The sequence below is a fragment of the Planococcus citri genome, chromosome 4 (assembly GCF_950023065.1).
Source record: "Planococcus citri chromosome 4, ihPlaCitr1.1, whole genome shotgun sequence".
NCBI lineage: Eukaryota > Metazoa > Arthropoda > Insecta > Hemiptera > Pseudococcidae > Planococcus > Planococcus citri.
The window spans coordinates 43,957,361-43,971,043 of record NC_088680.1 but is presented as its reverse complement, the minus strand read 5'-3'; the positions used below and the strand labels follow the sequence as shown (position 1 = coordinate 43,971,043).

At 35.6% G+C, this 13,683-nt stretch overlaps 1 protein-coding gene across 1 annotated transcript in view; it reads right to left on the bottom strand.

Annotated features, from left to right (window-relative positions):
• Nucleotides 1-3,103: 3,103 nt before the first annotated feature.
• LOC135844272 (uncharacterized) overlaps nt 3,104-13,683 on the bottom strand; it is a 137,679-nt gene continuing 127,099 nt past the window's right edge. Inside the window, exons 3-4 of the mRNA XM_065362423.1 lie at nt 9,247-12,290; nt 3,104-5,714 (exon numbers count right to left, since the gene is read on the bottom strand). Of these exons, the coding sequence (XP_065218495.1) occupies nt 9,301-12,290 (2,990 nt within the window). The 3' untranslated portion in view covers nt 3,104-5,714; nt 9,247-9,300. The remainder of the gene's footprint in view (nt 5,715-9,246; nt 12,291-13,683) is intronic.

The window sequence follows — 13,683 nt, the reverse complement described above, 5'->3', positions numbered from 1 at the left end:
TGCTCATCTATCGTTATCTTCAATATCTGAAGGCGTGGTACGGTGAATTTGAAATGATTTTTTTGTCTACTTACCTTTGTACGGTTATAACTACCTATAGCAATTAACCATTGTGTACCTACAAACAGGTAGTTTTACCCATCTACTTACTTACTTGATGAACGAATAAAAACTAACTTTTCGTTGATATGCGGACATTTCTATTTTTCTTTTCATCTGATAGGATTCGAATGACATTTGAATCGAAGTAATAATCAGTACCAGTAGATTCAGGAACTGTGCATTTCATTTTTTTTTTTTTTTTTTTTTTTAGCTCTCTTTCTTCCGAACGAATGAATGGAATTTTTCGAATTGAATAGAAACGATGATGAGTTGAAGTTTAGAGAATGGCGAAGGGCAGCAGAGTAAAAAGAGGTATAACAATTATCTAGATGGACTTCAAGATTCGGATAAATTGAAATATTAGAAGCAAAAAAAAAAAAAAGAAAAAAATGTCCCTGTAAAAAACAAAATCGAAAATGAAAGAATTTTCAAAAAAATCGAAACCCTTTAGAAGTATTCATCTATAAGACGTATATGCAACTCAGATAACCAATCTAGAAGCTCAGAAAACGAAGATAAAGGTTGAATTCGATTTAAAAATATCATTAAACTACCTACCTTGAAAATGTTCGATATGCAATTCAAATTTCAAATAACAAAAAAAAACTCAAAAATTAAAAGTAGGTACAAGATTGATCCTAAAGAAATAGATAATTCCTGCAAAAGTACTCGTATGCAACTTATTAGCCTATCCTCGGTTTGCAAAAGCACCACAACCACCTACTTTTTCGATTTTGAAAATCAAAGACTAATTTATTTGATGGTGGCGGTACTGTGACTAAAATTTAGCAGTGTTGAAAAAAAAAACAAAAAAAAACAGCTTTTTTTGTATGTTTAAAACAAATTTTTTGTTTTAAACCCAAATTCAAATGTAAAATTTTACCTGTTTTAAACGTGTTTTAAACGTTTTTAAAACACGTTTAAAACAAAATTTTTTTTTCAATGTGTAAATGTGGTTTTAGATTTAGTTTTTTTGTTTGTTTTTTTTTAGACTTTTTTGGTACACCGTAACTTTGTTTGATTTTATTGTTCTTGTTCAATCAAAAAATGTAAATAAAATTCAAAAAGTAGGTATATAATTATGTTTTATACGTTTGACAGATATCAAATAAGTGATTTAAAGTATATTTTTTTTACACGGATTTTGCATAATCTAGATTAGGCTATGAATTGTCGAATTATTTATTTTTTTATTTTACAAAAAAAGATATAAAATAAGTTTTTGAAAATCTGGCTGTTTTTTTTTTACCAGATTGTAAACAGATTAAAATTGAAAATCCATAATCTACTGGGGTAGTAGATTATAGGAATGGATTTTAGATTTTACTTTATCAGAAATGAACTGACAATCCAGCCGGAGTCCCAGAATTCAGATTATGGATTCTTATAAAATCCATAATTTAGATAATGGATTCTTGTAAAACCGTGTAAAGAAAACATAATCATTTTTTAAAATTTTTTTGATAATTCTATGGTCAAAAATCTCGAAATAATTGAAAAAAAAAACAAAAAAAACGAGTTTTAAACAATAAAAACAGCTTTAAATAGAGATTATGTTTTAAACATCAATGTTTTTTTCTCAGCATTTAAAATAGCTGTTTTAAACAATGTTTTAAACGATCGTGTTTTAAACAACGAACACTGAAATTTGGGACATTTTTAGACCAAAAATTATGGCACGAAACCGGAGCAAAAACCAGAACCGAAAAACCCCAAAAACCGATTAAAATTGTTCAAAACCAAAACCTGCAGGAGCGTTATTTTCCCATAAATAAAACCCAGAAAACAAAACAGTGTTTCAAACTAAAAAACAACTTTTGTTTTAACGTATTTTTTTTCAACCCTAATTTTAACGTTTTTTTTTTTCAGTTTCTCGTAGAAAAAAAAGTGGAAATGAATGAACTGTATTTTTAAATTTTCAATTTTCTTCCTGTACTTTTTACACATTTTGTGTTTTGATTTCAATTTTTCAATATTTCTTGAACCTTATAGCAATTTTTATGACGTCACAATATCTTAAAAATTGATGACTGGATAACGGATATTTGAAAAACTGAATCCAACAAATGAATTTGTGTTTAAACCACATTTTAAGAGTGCTTGAATAAAACACGTTTTAAACAAGAAAAAAAGTTTTAAAATTTAAACCCAAAAACGCGTTTGTTTTGTTTTGTTTGTTTGTTTTTTTTTTTTTTCAAAAAAAGAAACACGTTTTTGTACAATCCTGAACCTAAACCAAAACCGGTAGCGTTATTTCTCAAATTCAAAACCGAAACCATAACCCATTAAAAATTGAGCTCAAAATTAGGTGTAAAATCATCATCTGGAACACAGTTTATTCAATGAATTTTTTCTGACTAATTTGAATCGCATTGATTGTCGATTTATTGTTTTCGAGACAATTATTGTTAAAAATAGCCTCCGAATTCGAATTTTCCGGCTTCTAATTACTCAAGCAAAATATCTACTTTAATTTTTTGATTGATGAAAAAAAAATGAAAGATGAAACCTGTACAATAATAGGTACCTAACGCACTTGGAAGCTGAAAAAAGAGCTCTTGGTTGACGCAACCAAAAAAATTAAAACTTGTAATGAAACACTCATTAACGAATTAACGATCATTTAATTACATAAAGTTTCGAGCCCTTACTCCTAAAGTAAGCATCGCATCCCACTTATTTTAGTGGAAAATCTTGTTTGTCGTCTCGGAGAATAAAAAATACCTACGCTTTCGTTTAAACGCCCACCAAACAGCAAACAGTCAACAACTACGTTGCACGAGTATAACATTTTGCTTGTCATTTATTTGAAGGGATTCAAATCCGTGTAAAGAACAACTTGGCGTTTATGTTTAAGCTGCAAAAAGCAGGTAGAAGGTACCTAATTAAGATATTAGACCATCTGGGTACTTTGAGTAGGATTTGGGTACTTTTTGCTCGACAAATCAACAAGCGGTTCGCGAAATTCACTTATATGTACTTGTACACACGCACACGAATATTTAACAACAATAATAATAAATCTTTATTTTATTTTTTCTTTAATACTTATTACTTAATAATATAAACTTTAACTAAAATATAACTAACTTTGGTTTCAAGTTTGTTTCTTTTTTTTTTCATTTTCATAAAAATTTTTTCGTTTGTTTCAAACAAGCTAGAACAACGATAATGTTATAATCTATATATTCGCACTCGTCGTGCCAATATATACGTATAGAATATAAATGTAGTATACGGCACAAAGACATGAAAATTTGGTATATCTAGAGACACACACACACGTAATACATAATGTAGTATAAATCTCGTACTAACACAATCGAATCGAAATTTCGTACAAATCGTAATAAATTATAATTAAAAACGTTAGGCCTATGTCACACTTAGATACAATAAGCTAATTACAAATATTTAAGTACACGATATTTATAAACAGTAAACACACACACACACACAAAGAAAAAAAAATTATAACCAATATAATAATTCTCGCATTATACAATTTCACATCGTACATACAAATAATACAAAATAATAAAACGTGTTTCAAACAATGACGCAGTCTTCATTGTTACAATATTCGTAAAAATATAATATTTTCATCGTGGGCGAGACAGCGATTTTCGAAAATACAACCTTAAATACTATAAAACAATAATAAAAACAGAACAAAAAAAATGAACAGAACCAAGGGAATACTGACAGTATAATACTACACGTCCAAAATATCACCAACATATTTTCGTCAAAAGAAGGTAACTAATAAAATGAAATTTTACATGGGACGTCTTTTGCATACATACGTGACGATGAAAAGAGAGATTTTTTGTATTTGATACTAAAATCTCGAATTATCAGGTAAAATAGCTCGATGAATTCGAATGGAAAATTGAAAATTTGACGAATGTAAATTTTGTTCATTTTGATTATCAATTTGAAATTTAAATGTAGGTACTGAAAAAGAAAAACAACATCGAAGAACGTTACCAAATTTGTATAATAAAACATTCAGCCTCTCTATCGGTAAGAAATTCAATTTGCAACAAATTTTAAAACTTCAACTTTCCATTCGAATTTGTATACAAAAGTAATACTATATTCGTCTATTACATATCAAAATACATCTAAGAGAACAAAACTCGTTTCAAAAACGTGCCAAAAATTTGTTTATAACAATTCGCCAAAATATACTCGAGTAGGTAATTTTCTCGAGAAGAATTGCAATCTCAATTAACGTTGGATGGTAATGCAAAGGTTTTCGTAATAAAATAAACATTAGCAATTCGTACATAATGAAAGACTTAGAATGAATTTTACGTAGTAGTTTCCATCTGGGGATATGATATTTGCGCTAAATTTACTATACGATAAGACGTCGTGTATATTTATATACGTCTCGGTTACCAATTCAATTATAATAACTTATTCAACAACGTAGACTGAATTTACAAAATTTGTACTGCTTTTTGAAATGGCGTACATGAGCGTAGTACGATGAAGATGGCGGAGTACACAATTCAATTACTCTACGTAGGTATACGCCTTCGTTAATTATAAATATACAGTGTGTTTATAAGAATATCGAGTACCTTTTGAACGTAAAATAATCCTTTTTTGAAAATTTACAATGTGAAAATAGAAATTTTCGTAAAACTTCTCGAAGAAATAAATCGATTATATTTCTATTTATAGGTTTTAAAATTTTGAATTCAATTAGGAAAAAAATAATTTTTCGTTGACTGGTAGGTATTCGATATTAATAGACACTCTGTAGGCATACATGTCAAGAGTTCGAGAATTTTTAAAAATAGTTCAGAATTTGCTCTTTTTTAAACCGAGAATGAGAAAAGAAATTACTCAATAGTAATAACCGAAAGTCAAAAAGTATGAAAATTGTAAACTTTCACAAACATCATTTCAACTTTTATTTTCATTTTCCAACTGAAAATTTATAAAGGAAGTCAACCATCTTTGGAATTCAAATTTTTATACTTAGTCGTTTAAAATAGAGAAACACATTTTCAGTTCTTTGCGTCTTTATCCTTCGGGTTGACACTTGAAAAAAAACTTCCTTTATGGTCAAACTTTTGAAGTTTTGAAGTAGAGAAATGAATCTCAATTCAATGTCAATTAGCTAAAAGTGCAAAAATTTAGAACTTGAGCAGAACTTCATTTAAATCTGAATCATTTTCTCTGGTCTGTGGTAAACTTATGACTTGCATGCCATTAAACATTGCATTTAATTATGACACTTGACTCTTGGCTTTGCAAACAACTAGATCCTATTTTTTACAACAACCAAAATTAGGTACATATTTTGAGATCAACGAATACTCGTACGAGTAAAAATGAAAACACAACGCTTATTTACAACGCAGGGTTCGAACGGTGACCAGTTGGAATTTGGAGAAAATTCTTCTCGGATGCCAGCGTCGCAATAATTAACATTTATTGTCAAAATGAACTTCAATTTCAATTCAATTCCCATTCCATTCCATTCAATTCCTCGCGAACAGCTGCAGCAGCTGGAATGGAAACAGAGGGAAGAATTCATGGAAACGGAAACGGAACATCCGAACATCGCATTTGTGGTCGCAGTGTAGCCAGATCTGAAAAAAATGTTTCGTTAGTAACGGTAACAATGAAGACATTGAGAGTGGGGATGGAGAATAACGTAACACGAGTCTTTATCAATGCGTCGAATGTGTGTTTATTATATGAATATTTTGTATTGCATCCTAAGAATAGCTGTTAATTGTTTTATATCTACGAAAAAGAATTAAAATACCCTTTTTGTAAATCAGGAACTGATCGATTAAACGTAGAAAAGTTCGAGATTCGAGGTATTTCTTTTATCTTGCTAGTTGTTACATAACATCAAGAGTTGTGATAAGGCTCAACGCTCTCAAGCAAAACACTTCTCAACTCGATGTATACCACCGGTAAATAGTACATTCAAGTGTCGAGTTCAACTATTCGCTTATTTTCATACATTAAAATGCCATCTTATCCGCGATCGCGTGCTCCGGAAAGCGCATTGAGCTTTATGAACGCTCGACCAAAACTGCAACCGTACGTTATTCCTCGAAGAGCAGCAGGGACATCGTCCGCACCTGAGCAACAGAACATTTCGCCGCTTATGGCAGTAAACCACTCGCCACTAACTACCATTGCACCACCTCAAATTTCGACGGCAACTACCAAAGATGCAGGTACCCAGACGATAACCCGAGAAAAGAATTTGGATCCGATAAATTTCGCTCGTTTGTATATCAATACGCAGATGAAAGGAGATAATGTTGAAGAAAAACGAAGACTATTCTACGAAGATGAGACGTTAAACGAACACCTACGTAAATCATACCGGAAATTCGTCCAAGACCACAATAACACCGACGGGAAGAGCAAATTAACGAAGGTAGACCGAAAATACCACCTCCTGGATCGGTCGTTACGAAGCAAAATTCTCGAAATGTCATCTAATCAAATTAAAACAGAATTTTCGGGTATTGGATGGGATTATTTGGGCTTACAAGCTCGAATGGAGTACCAACTTACGTACTGCGCTGGTATTTCCGAATCCGCCACCGATGACAAATTTTTCCAAGACAAAACCGTTTTGACAAATTTGAAACTTGGATATTCCCATTGGAAAACCGAGCATGTGAATTTCACAAACACTACTTCGATCTATGTAGCAAAATCGAAATCATCATCTTCCCAACAACAACTAGAACAGAATACCGATCAATCCAACGAAGCCGACAGTGTTCCTCTTTCACAAATACTTCCCGACATCTCACTCAGTACGAATATTCTGTCGATGAATGTAGATGATATCGAAACCAAGTATGGCTCGATCGATGAACATCTTTTGGGATTACAAGCACGTATGGAATACGCCAACAGTAAGGGTACCGAATATATCATCAACGAGAGCGTTCATAATGTTGATATAGATTTCATGTTCGATGAGGAAATACCTCAGAAAATTCGTTCGTGGTATAGAAAATGGCTATCAAAGAATCAACTCATTATTGACGGACAAGGCGAATTCTTCGTCGTTAAATTACCAAACAAGAGTGATAACTCGACAACCCCCGTTCCCAGTATTAATTAAGTATGGTTTTTGGTTAAGTTTTTGATCTGAATTGATCCCAATGTGATTTGTATTTTCCCTCCTATATAATTATCTATCTATAGTGTTACTTTATAAGGTCGTTCATTTGTTCATGTTTGCTTGTTTTTTTAAAAATAATTTTTAGTAATTATGTTGAACGTTGTTGAAGTTTTCAATCGTACAAGTTGTTAAATTTAAGACCATTACTTTTGTTTCCTCTCTAGTTTCATGGAATAGATTAGTCGAAAATATCGTTCCTACGTTTTTTTGTCGTTGATTACATGAAGTATGTACGTATCGAATAAGTGCTAAATATTAATTTTTTATTGCTAAAAATAAAGTCGTTTTTTCCATTTTAATTTGCAACTGTTTTTCGTACTTGCACAGCAACTGTTCCGGCTTCGAAAACTAAAAAACACGATGTTTACGATAGTAATGATGATGACAATTTAATAATAATCAAAGTTGAAAAATTCAGTTCGTCTTCGTTTCCAGTTCGGTAAGAATTGAACGGAAAAGCTCGATGTGTCGATGAATATCGTTTTATACGAATGTGAAGTTAACGTCGACTCGAAGTTACTAATTATTAAAATCAACTAAGTATGTTTTCATTTATCTTATCAAGAGATTACCTAATTGGATTTCGAACTCAACTGCACATATTTTTACATAATAATATTCACGCCAACTGAGCATTACTTTCAGGTTTTCATCAGCTGCTTGATACTAGTTTACTAATTAGGTACTGCAAATTGGAATTGATCGATGTAACTATATTTCGAATGGTCAGATAAATCCTCAGATCTATTTCTTATCGGAAAAAGTACCCATAACTGAAGACAGTTTCACTAGAAGGAACCTTGAACTAAACAGGTATTCAGGATATTCATTCGACATCGACAAGATTACTACTTCCCAAACCTTCTGAATAGTTATAATTTTACTCCTCGAGCAATTTTTCAATTTTTGACAATACTAAACTGTTCTACGGTAATTAATAACTCTTCGCAATAATGGAATACTTTTCCTAATTATTTATTCATTTCAAGTATTTACCAACCCTTATCGATAGAATCGCAATTCGAAATACAAAACAAAGCATACAAATTAAACGTTGATTGGCGATTTGTTAGTATAAATTGCGAATGCATCGCAGAGATAAAGGCTATAAACAGAGTACACTGTATGTATCTATTAGCCTTTAATCATAAGCAAAGCTAGACTCTCTAAACCCTACATATATGGTATGTAGATGCACGAGTAATATCTGTACGAATATGCGTAGCTGGAGCGTAAATTTTGAGCAGGCTCATTAGTCACTATCACATTATCTGCATTATGAAAACAGGAACGAAGCACGGTGACGATAGCGATGGCGAATGGCGCTAGCGGCGGGTTTGTTTGAACATCGTAAATATGCTACAGAGAAGACACGAGGTGTTGATAATTTTGCATACGTTCGTACAATGAAGGCGTACATTGGGATTGGACGTCGATGAACATTTCCTACCGAATTCTGAACGCTAAAGTTTATCGAATTAATTTCATCGCGTTGCAGTTATTATTCGGTTCATATTTATCGTAGATGAGCTGGGAACGTTTTATTGTATAGTTAAATAGATTCGGATGCAAATATCCATATAACAATGCGAAATTCATACGATTTTCGTATAGATGGTATCTATCTAGCAAATTAAAAAGATCGTCGTGATACGTTTTATATTTTTTAGCCTGATTTTCTTTACGTTGGTTTTAACAAACCGAGTGTTTAGTTGAGAAAACAATGAAATTCTAATCTTGATCCTTATTCTTTGGTTCGTTTTGTCAACGCTGAAGATCACAAATTCATACACTTTTGAAAAAAAAACAGGGAAAATGTTTGTGGACTTTTGTTTCAAAAATTTACACAAAAACTGCTGTTATTTTAATATTTAGAAAGAAAATCAGGCTCAAAATTACATAATGATAATGACGGTAAGAATTTAGTGAATATCTAAACTGAAGTAAAATAAGCTACTCACTTTGTAGTATCAGTCTTTGTTGCAAATCTCGCGATGGTAAGCGGTAGGTTGATTTCATACTTTCATACCGTACATCAAAGATGCAGATTTGGTTTGGCTTTGATTTTGAGTATTATTCTGCGCATCAGTCAGCTGAAGGGGTGAACTTTGAGGCGGTTTAACGCAGTCTTGAATAAAAGCTGGCGACGAGCTAACCGCTCCTTCGGGGATACCTCTTTCGATCATATGATTTTGGTTTTTGACTCTGGTCGGCGACGAGGTAAGACTGGATATAGGAGGAGACTGGTGTTGAGCAGCGGCGGCGTTATAATTAACTTGGATCAATTTGGTGGTATGTTCGCTGGCGGCGGCTTTGGTGACCGGTGTGTTTTGGTAATGGCTTTGGGTATTGGTTTGCAGCTGGTAGAACGAGGTAGTCGATATGGTAGAGGTTTGGGTACCTTTGGCGACAACGATTTGGGGCGGGAAATGGATAGGTTGACTAGACGAACGTATTTGCGCGTTTTCGTACGGGTGCGTGGCCAGCAAATGGACCTGGACCGGTCCGCTGACCGGACACGGTACTCGGAAGGTTTGCTGTTGACCGTGTCCGACGCGTATCACAGACGTAGTACCGACGGGTATGGGGTGCGCGGTGAATTGGCCTGCGGCGGCGCTGCCGTCCGGCACACCCATCGGTAATCTAACCTGAGTGGTTGCGACCGGCGATACCTTCATTTGGAAAACATTGCCGGCCGGAAACCTTCGAAGATCCTTCTGGTCGTTCGGATCACCGCCGCATTTATATGGCACCGCTACTTCCGTTATCGTATCAGAAGGCGTAAGTCTGAACATCTGCACGTTGTTGGCGTCGATTTTCAATGGCTGTTGCAGACCGGAAACAACGGTACCGACTCCCGCTCTAGGAATGGTACCGGTGGCCGAGCATTTCTCCCAGACCACTTTGGCGGTGTATTCGGCTTTGGCTGCGTCGCCGCTTTCTTCTTTCAACGCCGGTAATGCGTTACGAGGCGAAGTGGCTCCGACAGGACCGCCGTTTTTGTCGACTATTCCGCATTCAGCGCTGTAGTAAGGCCACGTCATGTGACTACCTGATTTATTGCCCGGTATTGCCGAAGATGGTTGTTGTAGCTGAGCCTGCATCTGTTGCAAGATTTCGTTAGTCGAACCGAATCTCGGTTTGATGCCGCGAACTGAAGGTCGTCTACTGAACCCGTAGTCATCGTGTTCGTCGTCATCGCTGACCGTCGAAGGAGTATTGCTGTACCGTTTCTTGATGCGTTCGATTCGGCCAGCATCCTGCTGCACGAACATGGCTAGCTCATCTTGACTGTCTTGACCGCTCGGTGTACCAGCCACTACATCCGGTTGCGGAGCTTTTCCTTCTTCCGGTTTACCCAAAGCGTCGTCAATATCGCCAACACTGTATTCAGTTCCGGTAGAAGCAGTGCTCACGATCGAATGCCGATCTCCGGCTAGCTTCAGCTTCAGCGTATCTCGATCACCGTAGTTGTTGGTCGTCGACGAGTTCTGTTCCATGTGACCGGTGACACACGCCGTCAGCGGAGCCAACGACGAAAGGAACTGCTTTCGCGCTTCGTTAGACCCGCCAGCTACCTTGGATCCGCCGCTGTTTGCTGCCACTGCTGCCGCTACCGCAGCCTGCGCTTGTTTCGATACCATCAATGGACCACTTTGCAGTTTGTAATCGATGCCTAGGTCGGGCTGAGCTGGTATCGCAGACATCGTGTGGTATACCGGTTGATAATAAGGATAGTGTTGTTCGTTTTGATTATCTGCGACTGAGCCGGATGCTGCGGCTGCGGCTTTATTACGAGCGAACAAATCGGTGAATTTTTTATACGTCGAAGACATCGATGACGAAGACGAAGACGACTTTTCCGACTTGCAAGGCGTTTCGTGGCTTTCTTCGCCCGGCGGACTAGTTCTAGGTGGGATTGGATCATCTACTCGGTAATGGTCTCGAGGCAGAAGTTGATTATGATAATGATGGTGATAGATCATACCACCATTGCTGCCAGGAATAGTTCCGGCGTTGATGGTTTGGTCATCTTGATCATCGACGCAAGTCAACTGTTTGATTCGTTCTTCCAGCGAGGGCTCTATTTTCTTCTTCTTTTCACGTTTACGTTCACCTCCGGCTCCTCGAGGGTATCGCATTAGACTTCTCCGCAACGTATTCCGTTCGATGGTCTTTTTAATAAGGTCGTTCTGAGGTATATCTTCGTCGTCGCTATGCACAGTGAAATTGCCATCTTTATAAGGATATCGTTCTTTACCACTGATGGCAAAAACCGATCTTTTATTCACCTCGTTGAAAGCTCTCAACGATTCCTCGGTAACCAGGTACTTTCCTTCGCATTTACCCAAATTATCGTCCTCCAGATCCAATATGGTAGGGGGATTTACAAACCTCGGATCCGGGAACAGTTGTCTAACAGCCGAATTAGGTTTCAAACTGTTGCAAGGTACCACTCGATTACCTAATTTAAACGTGAGCATAAACTCTTTATCATTTTCGCCTACTGCTCTGTTATTGGTAGTATCACAGTTATCCGTAGAGTCTTGCTGATGATGGTGATGGTGATTTTCATCTCGAATAAATTTCACGCTTCTTTTATCGTCTTCTTTCTCCATTTCCATTCGTTTAGCAATCTCCGACGATGAAGACGCCGGCGTCGTCGTCGTCGTATTATTCGCCGGATCTTGATTACGCCACAATTTGCCACCTTTTAAGATACCAGCGGCGGCTGCAGCGGCGGCCGCGGCGTTGTTGTACTTGTCGCCAGGCATTCCGACTCCGCTGCCACCAACGGCACCTCGATCGTTCATCATCGACATGTCGCCCACCATCTTGAGCTGATCGTTGGCCGCCTCGCGAACGATGCGCCGTTCGGTGACCGTAGTCATGGTTATGGTTTCGACGATATATCGTGACTGGCCGTTCGTCGGTTGCACGTTCTGATCGTTGAACAGTGCCAATTGACTAGACGCGTTAACATCGTTACCGTGGAAAGGATATCCTGCGTAAACAAACAAAAAATAATAATATTAACAAATAAATAAACGCACGAGTCCTATCATTCATAGTACCTATTGTAGGCGAAACTTTACACTGTATACGATGCATAGTGATTTGCCTAATAGTTACTTTTGTATACACACACGTACTTTATATGTACAAAGTGTCATTCACGTTGAGTAATAATAACCTACCTACATTATATGAATAGGTATTTAGTATGGATTAGATAATTATATTGGGCGGATTATTTATATCGTAAGCACAGTTTTGAATTTCCCTCACCCCTGTGTCACCCAAAAAAGAACGAACTAATAGAGAACCTCCCAGTTTGAACCATGATCTCGTCTAAAGTTTTTTTAGTCGAAATATTTCAGTCCAAAAATTTATCAAAATACAGAATGGTGGATCAATGGAGCTTTCGGGTGCCCTCTCACCTCCTGAGAAAGGCAGGGCTGGCGAAATCTACATATCTACGTGTTCTTACCTCGTATGTGTCTTTGTCTTATTTTCAAAAAATGTTTCCTTGCATCACTGAATTCGTCTCACTAACACAAACCAGCAGATTTAAAACTCCCATTTTTGAAAAAAAAATCACACACGAGGTATCAAAGACGCCAGCCACCAACAATGGTACGCTAAAGTCACAAAAGTTTGCAAAAAAATTTGGGTTAAAAATTTATGTGTTGCGCCCAAAGTAAAAATTATAGCCATTTTCGAAATCAGCACGAAATTTCAACCTATTTTGATAGGTCACAACAATATTTTATTTCAAATTGTCGAAATGCACTTTTCTGAGCACTTTTAGCCCTACCTCTCCCATCATCGTATTAAGCTAGATTAAAGTTTTGGAAGGAAACGGTATCAAAAAATGGTGTAACGTCTCCTCTTTAAGAAAAGTTTCAAATCATGAATACCTGGTACGTGTTTGCTCAGTCAAAACCTGATCAAGATTTACGATTACGAAAAGTCAATTCAATAGGATAGATGAGTACGTACTCAAAAAAATAAAAAATACTGAAATTGATCCAAGTTAAAAATTCACAGCAATATACCAAAACATTACCAATAATTCAACAAAAAATTACCATCAATTTATCAAAAAAATTACCAGTGAATTACCAAAAAATGACCAGTAATTTACCAAAAAAAATATCAGTAATTTACAAAAAAATTACCATATTTAATAATTTACCAAAAAAAATTACCAGTAATTTACCAAAAAAAATTACCAGTAATTTACCAAAAAAAATTATCAGTAATTTACCAAAAAAAATATCAGTAATTTACCAAAAATATTACCAGTAATTTACCAAAAAAATTACCAGAAAATTTTACCTACAAATTACCCACTTACTTACCATTATTTATTCATTCAAAATATTATCAGTAAT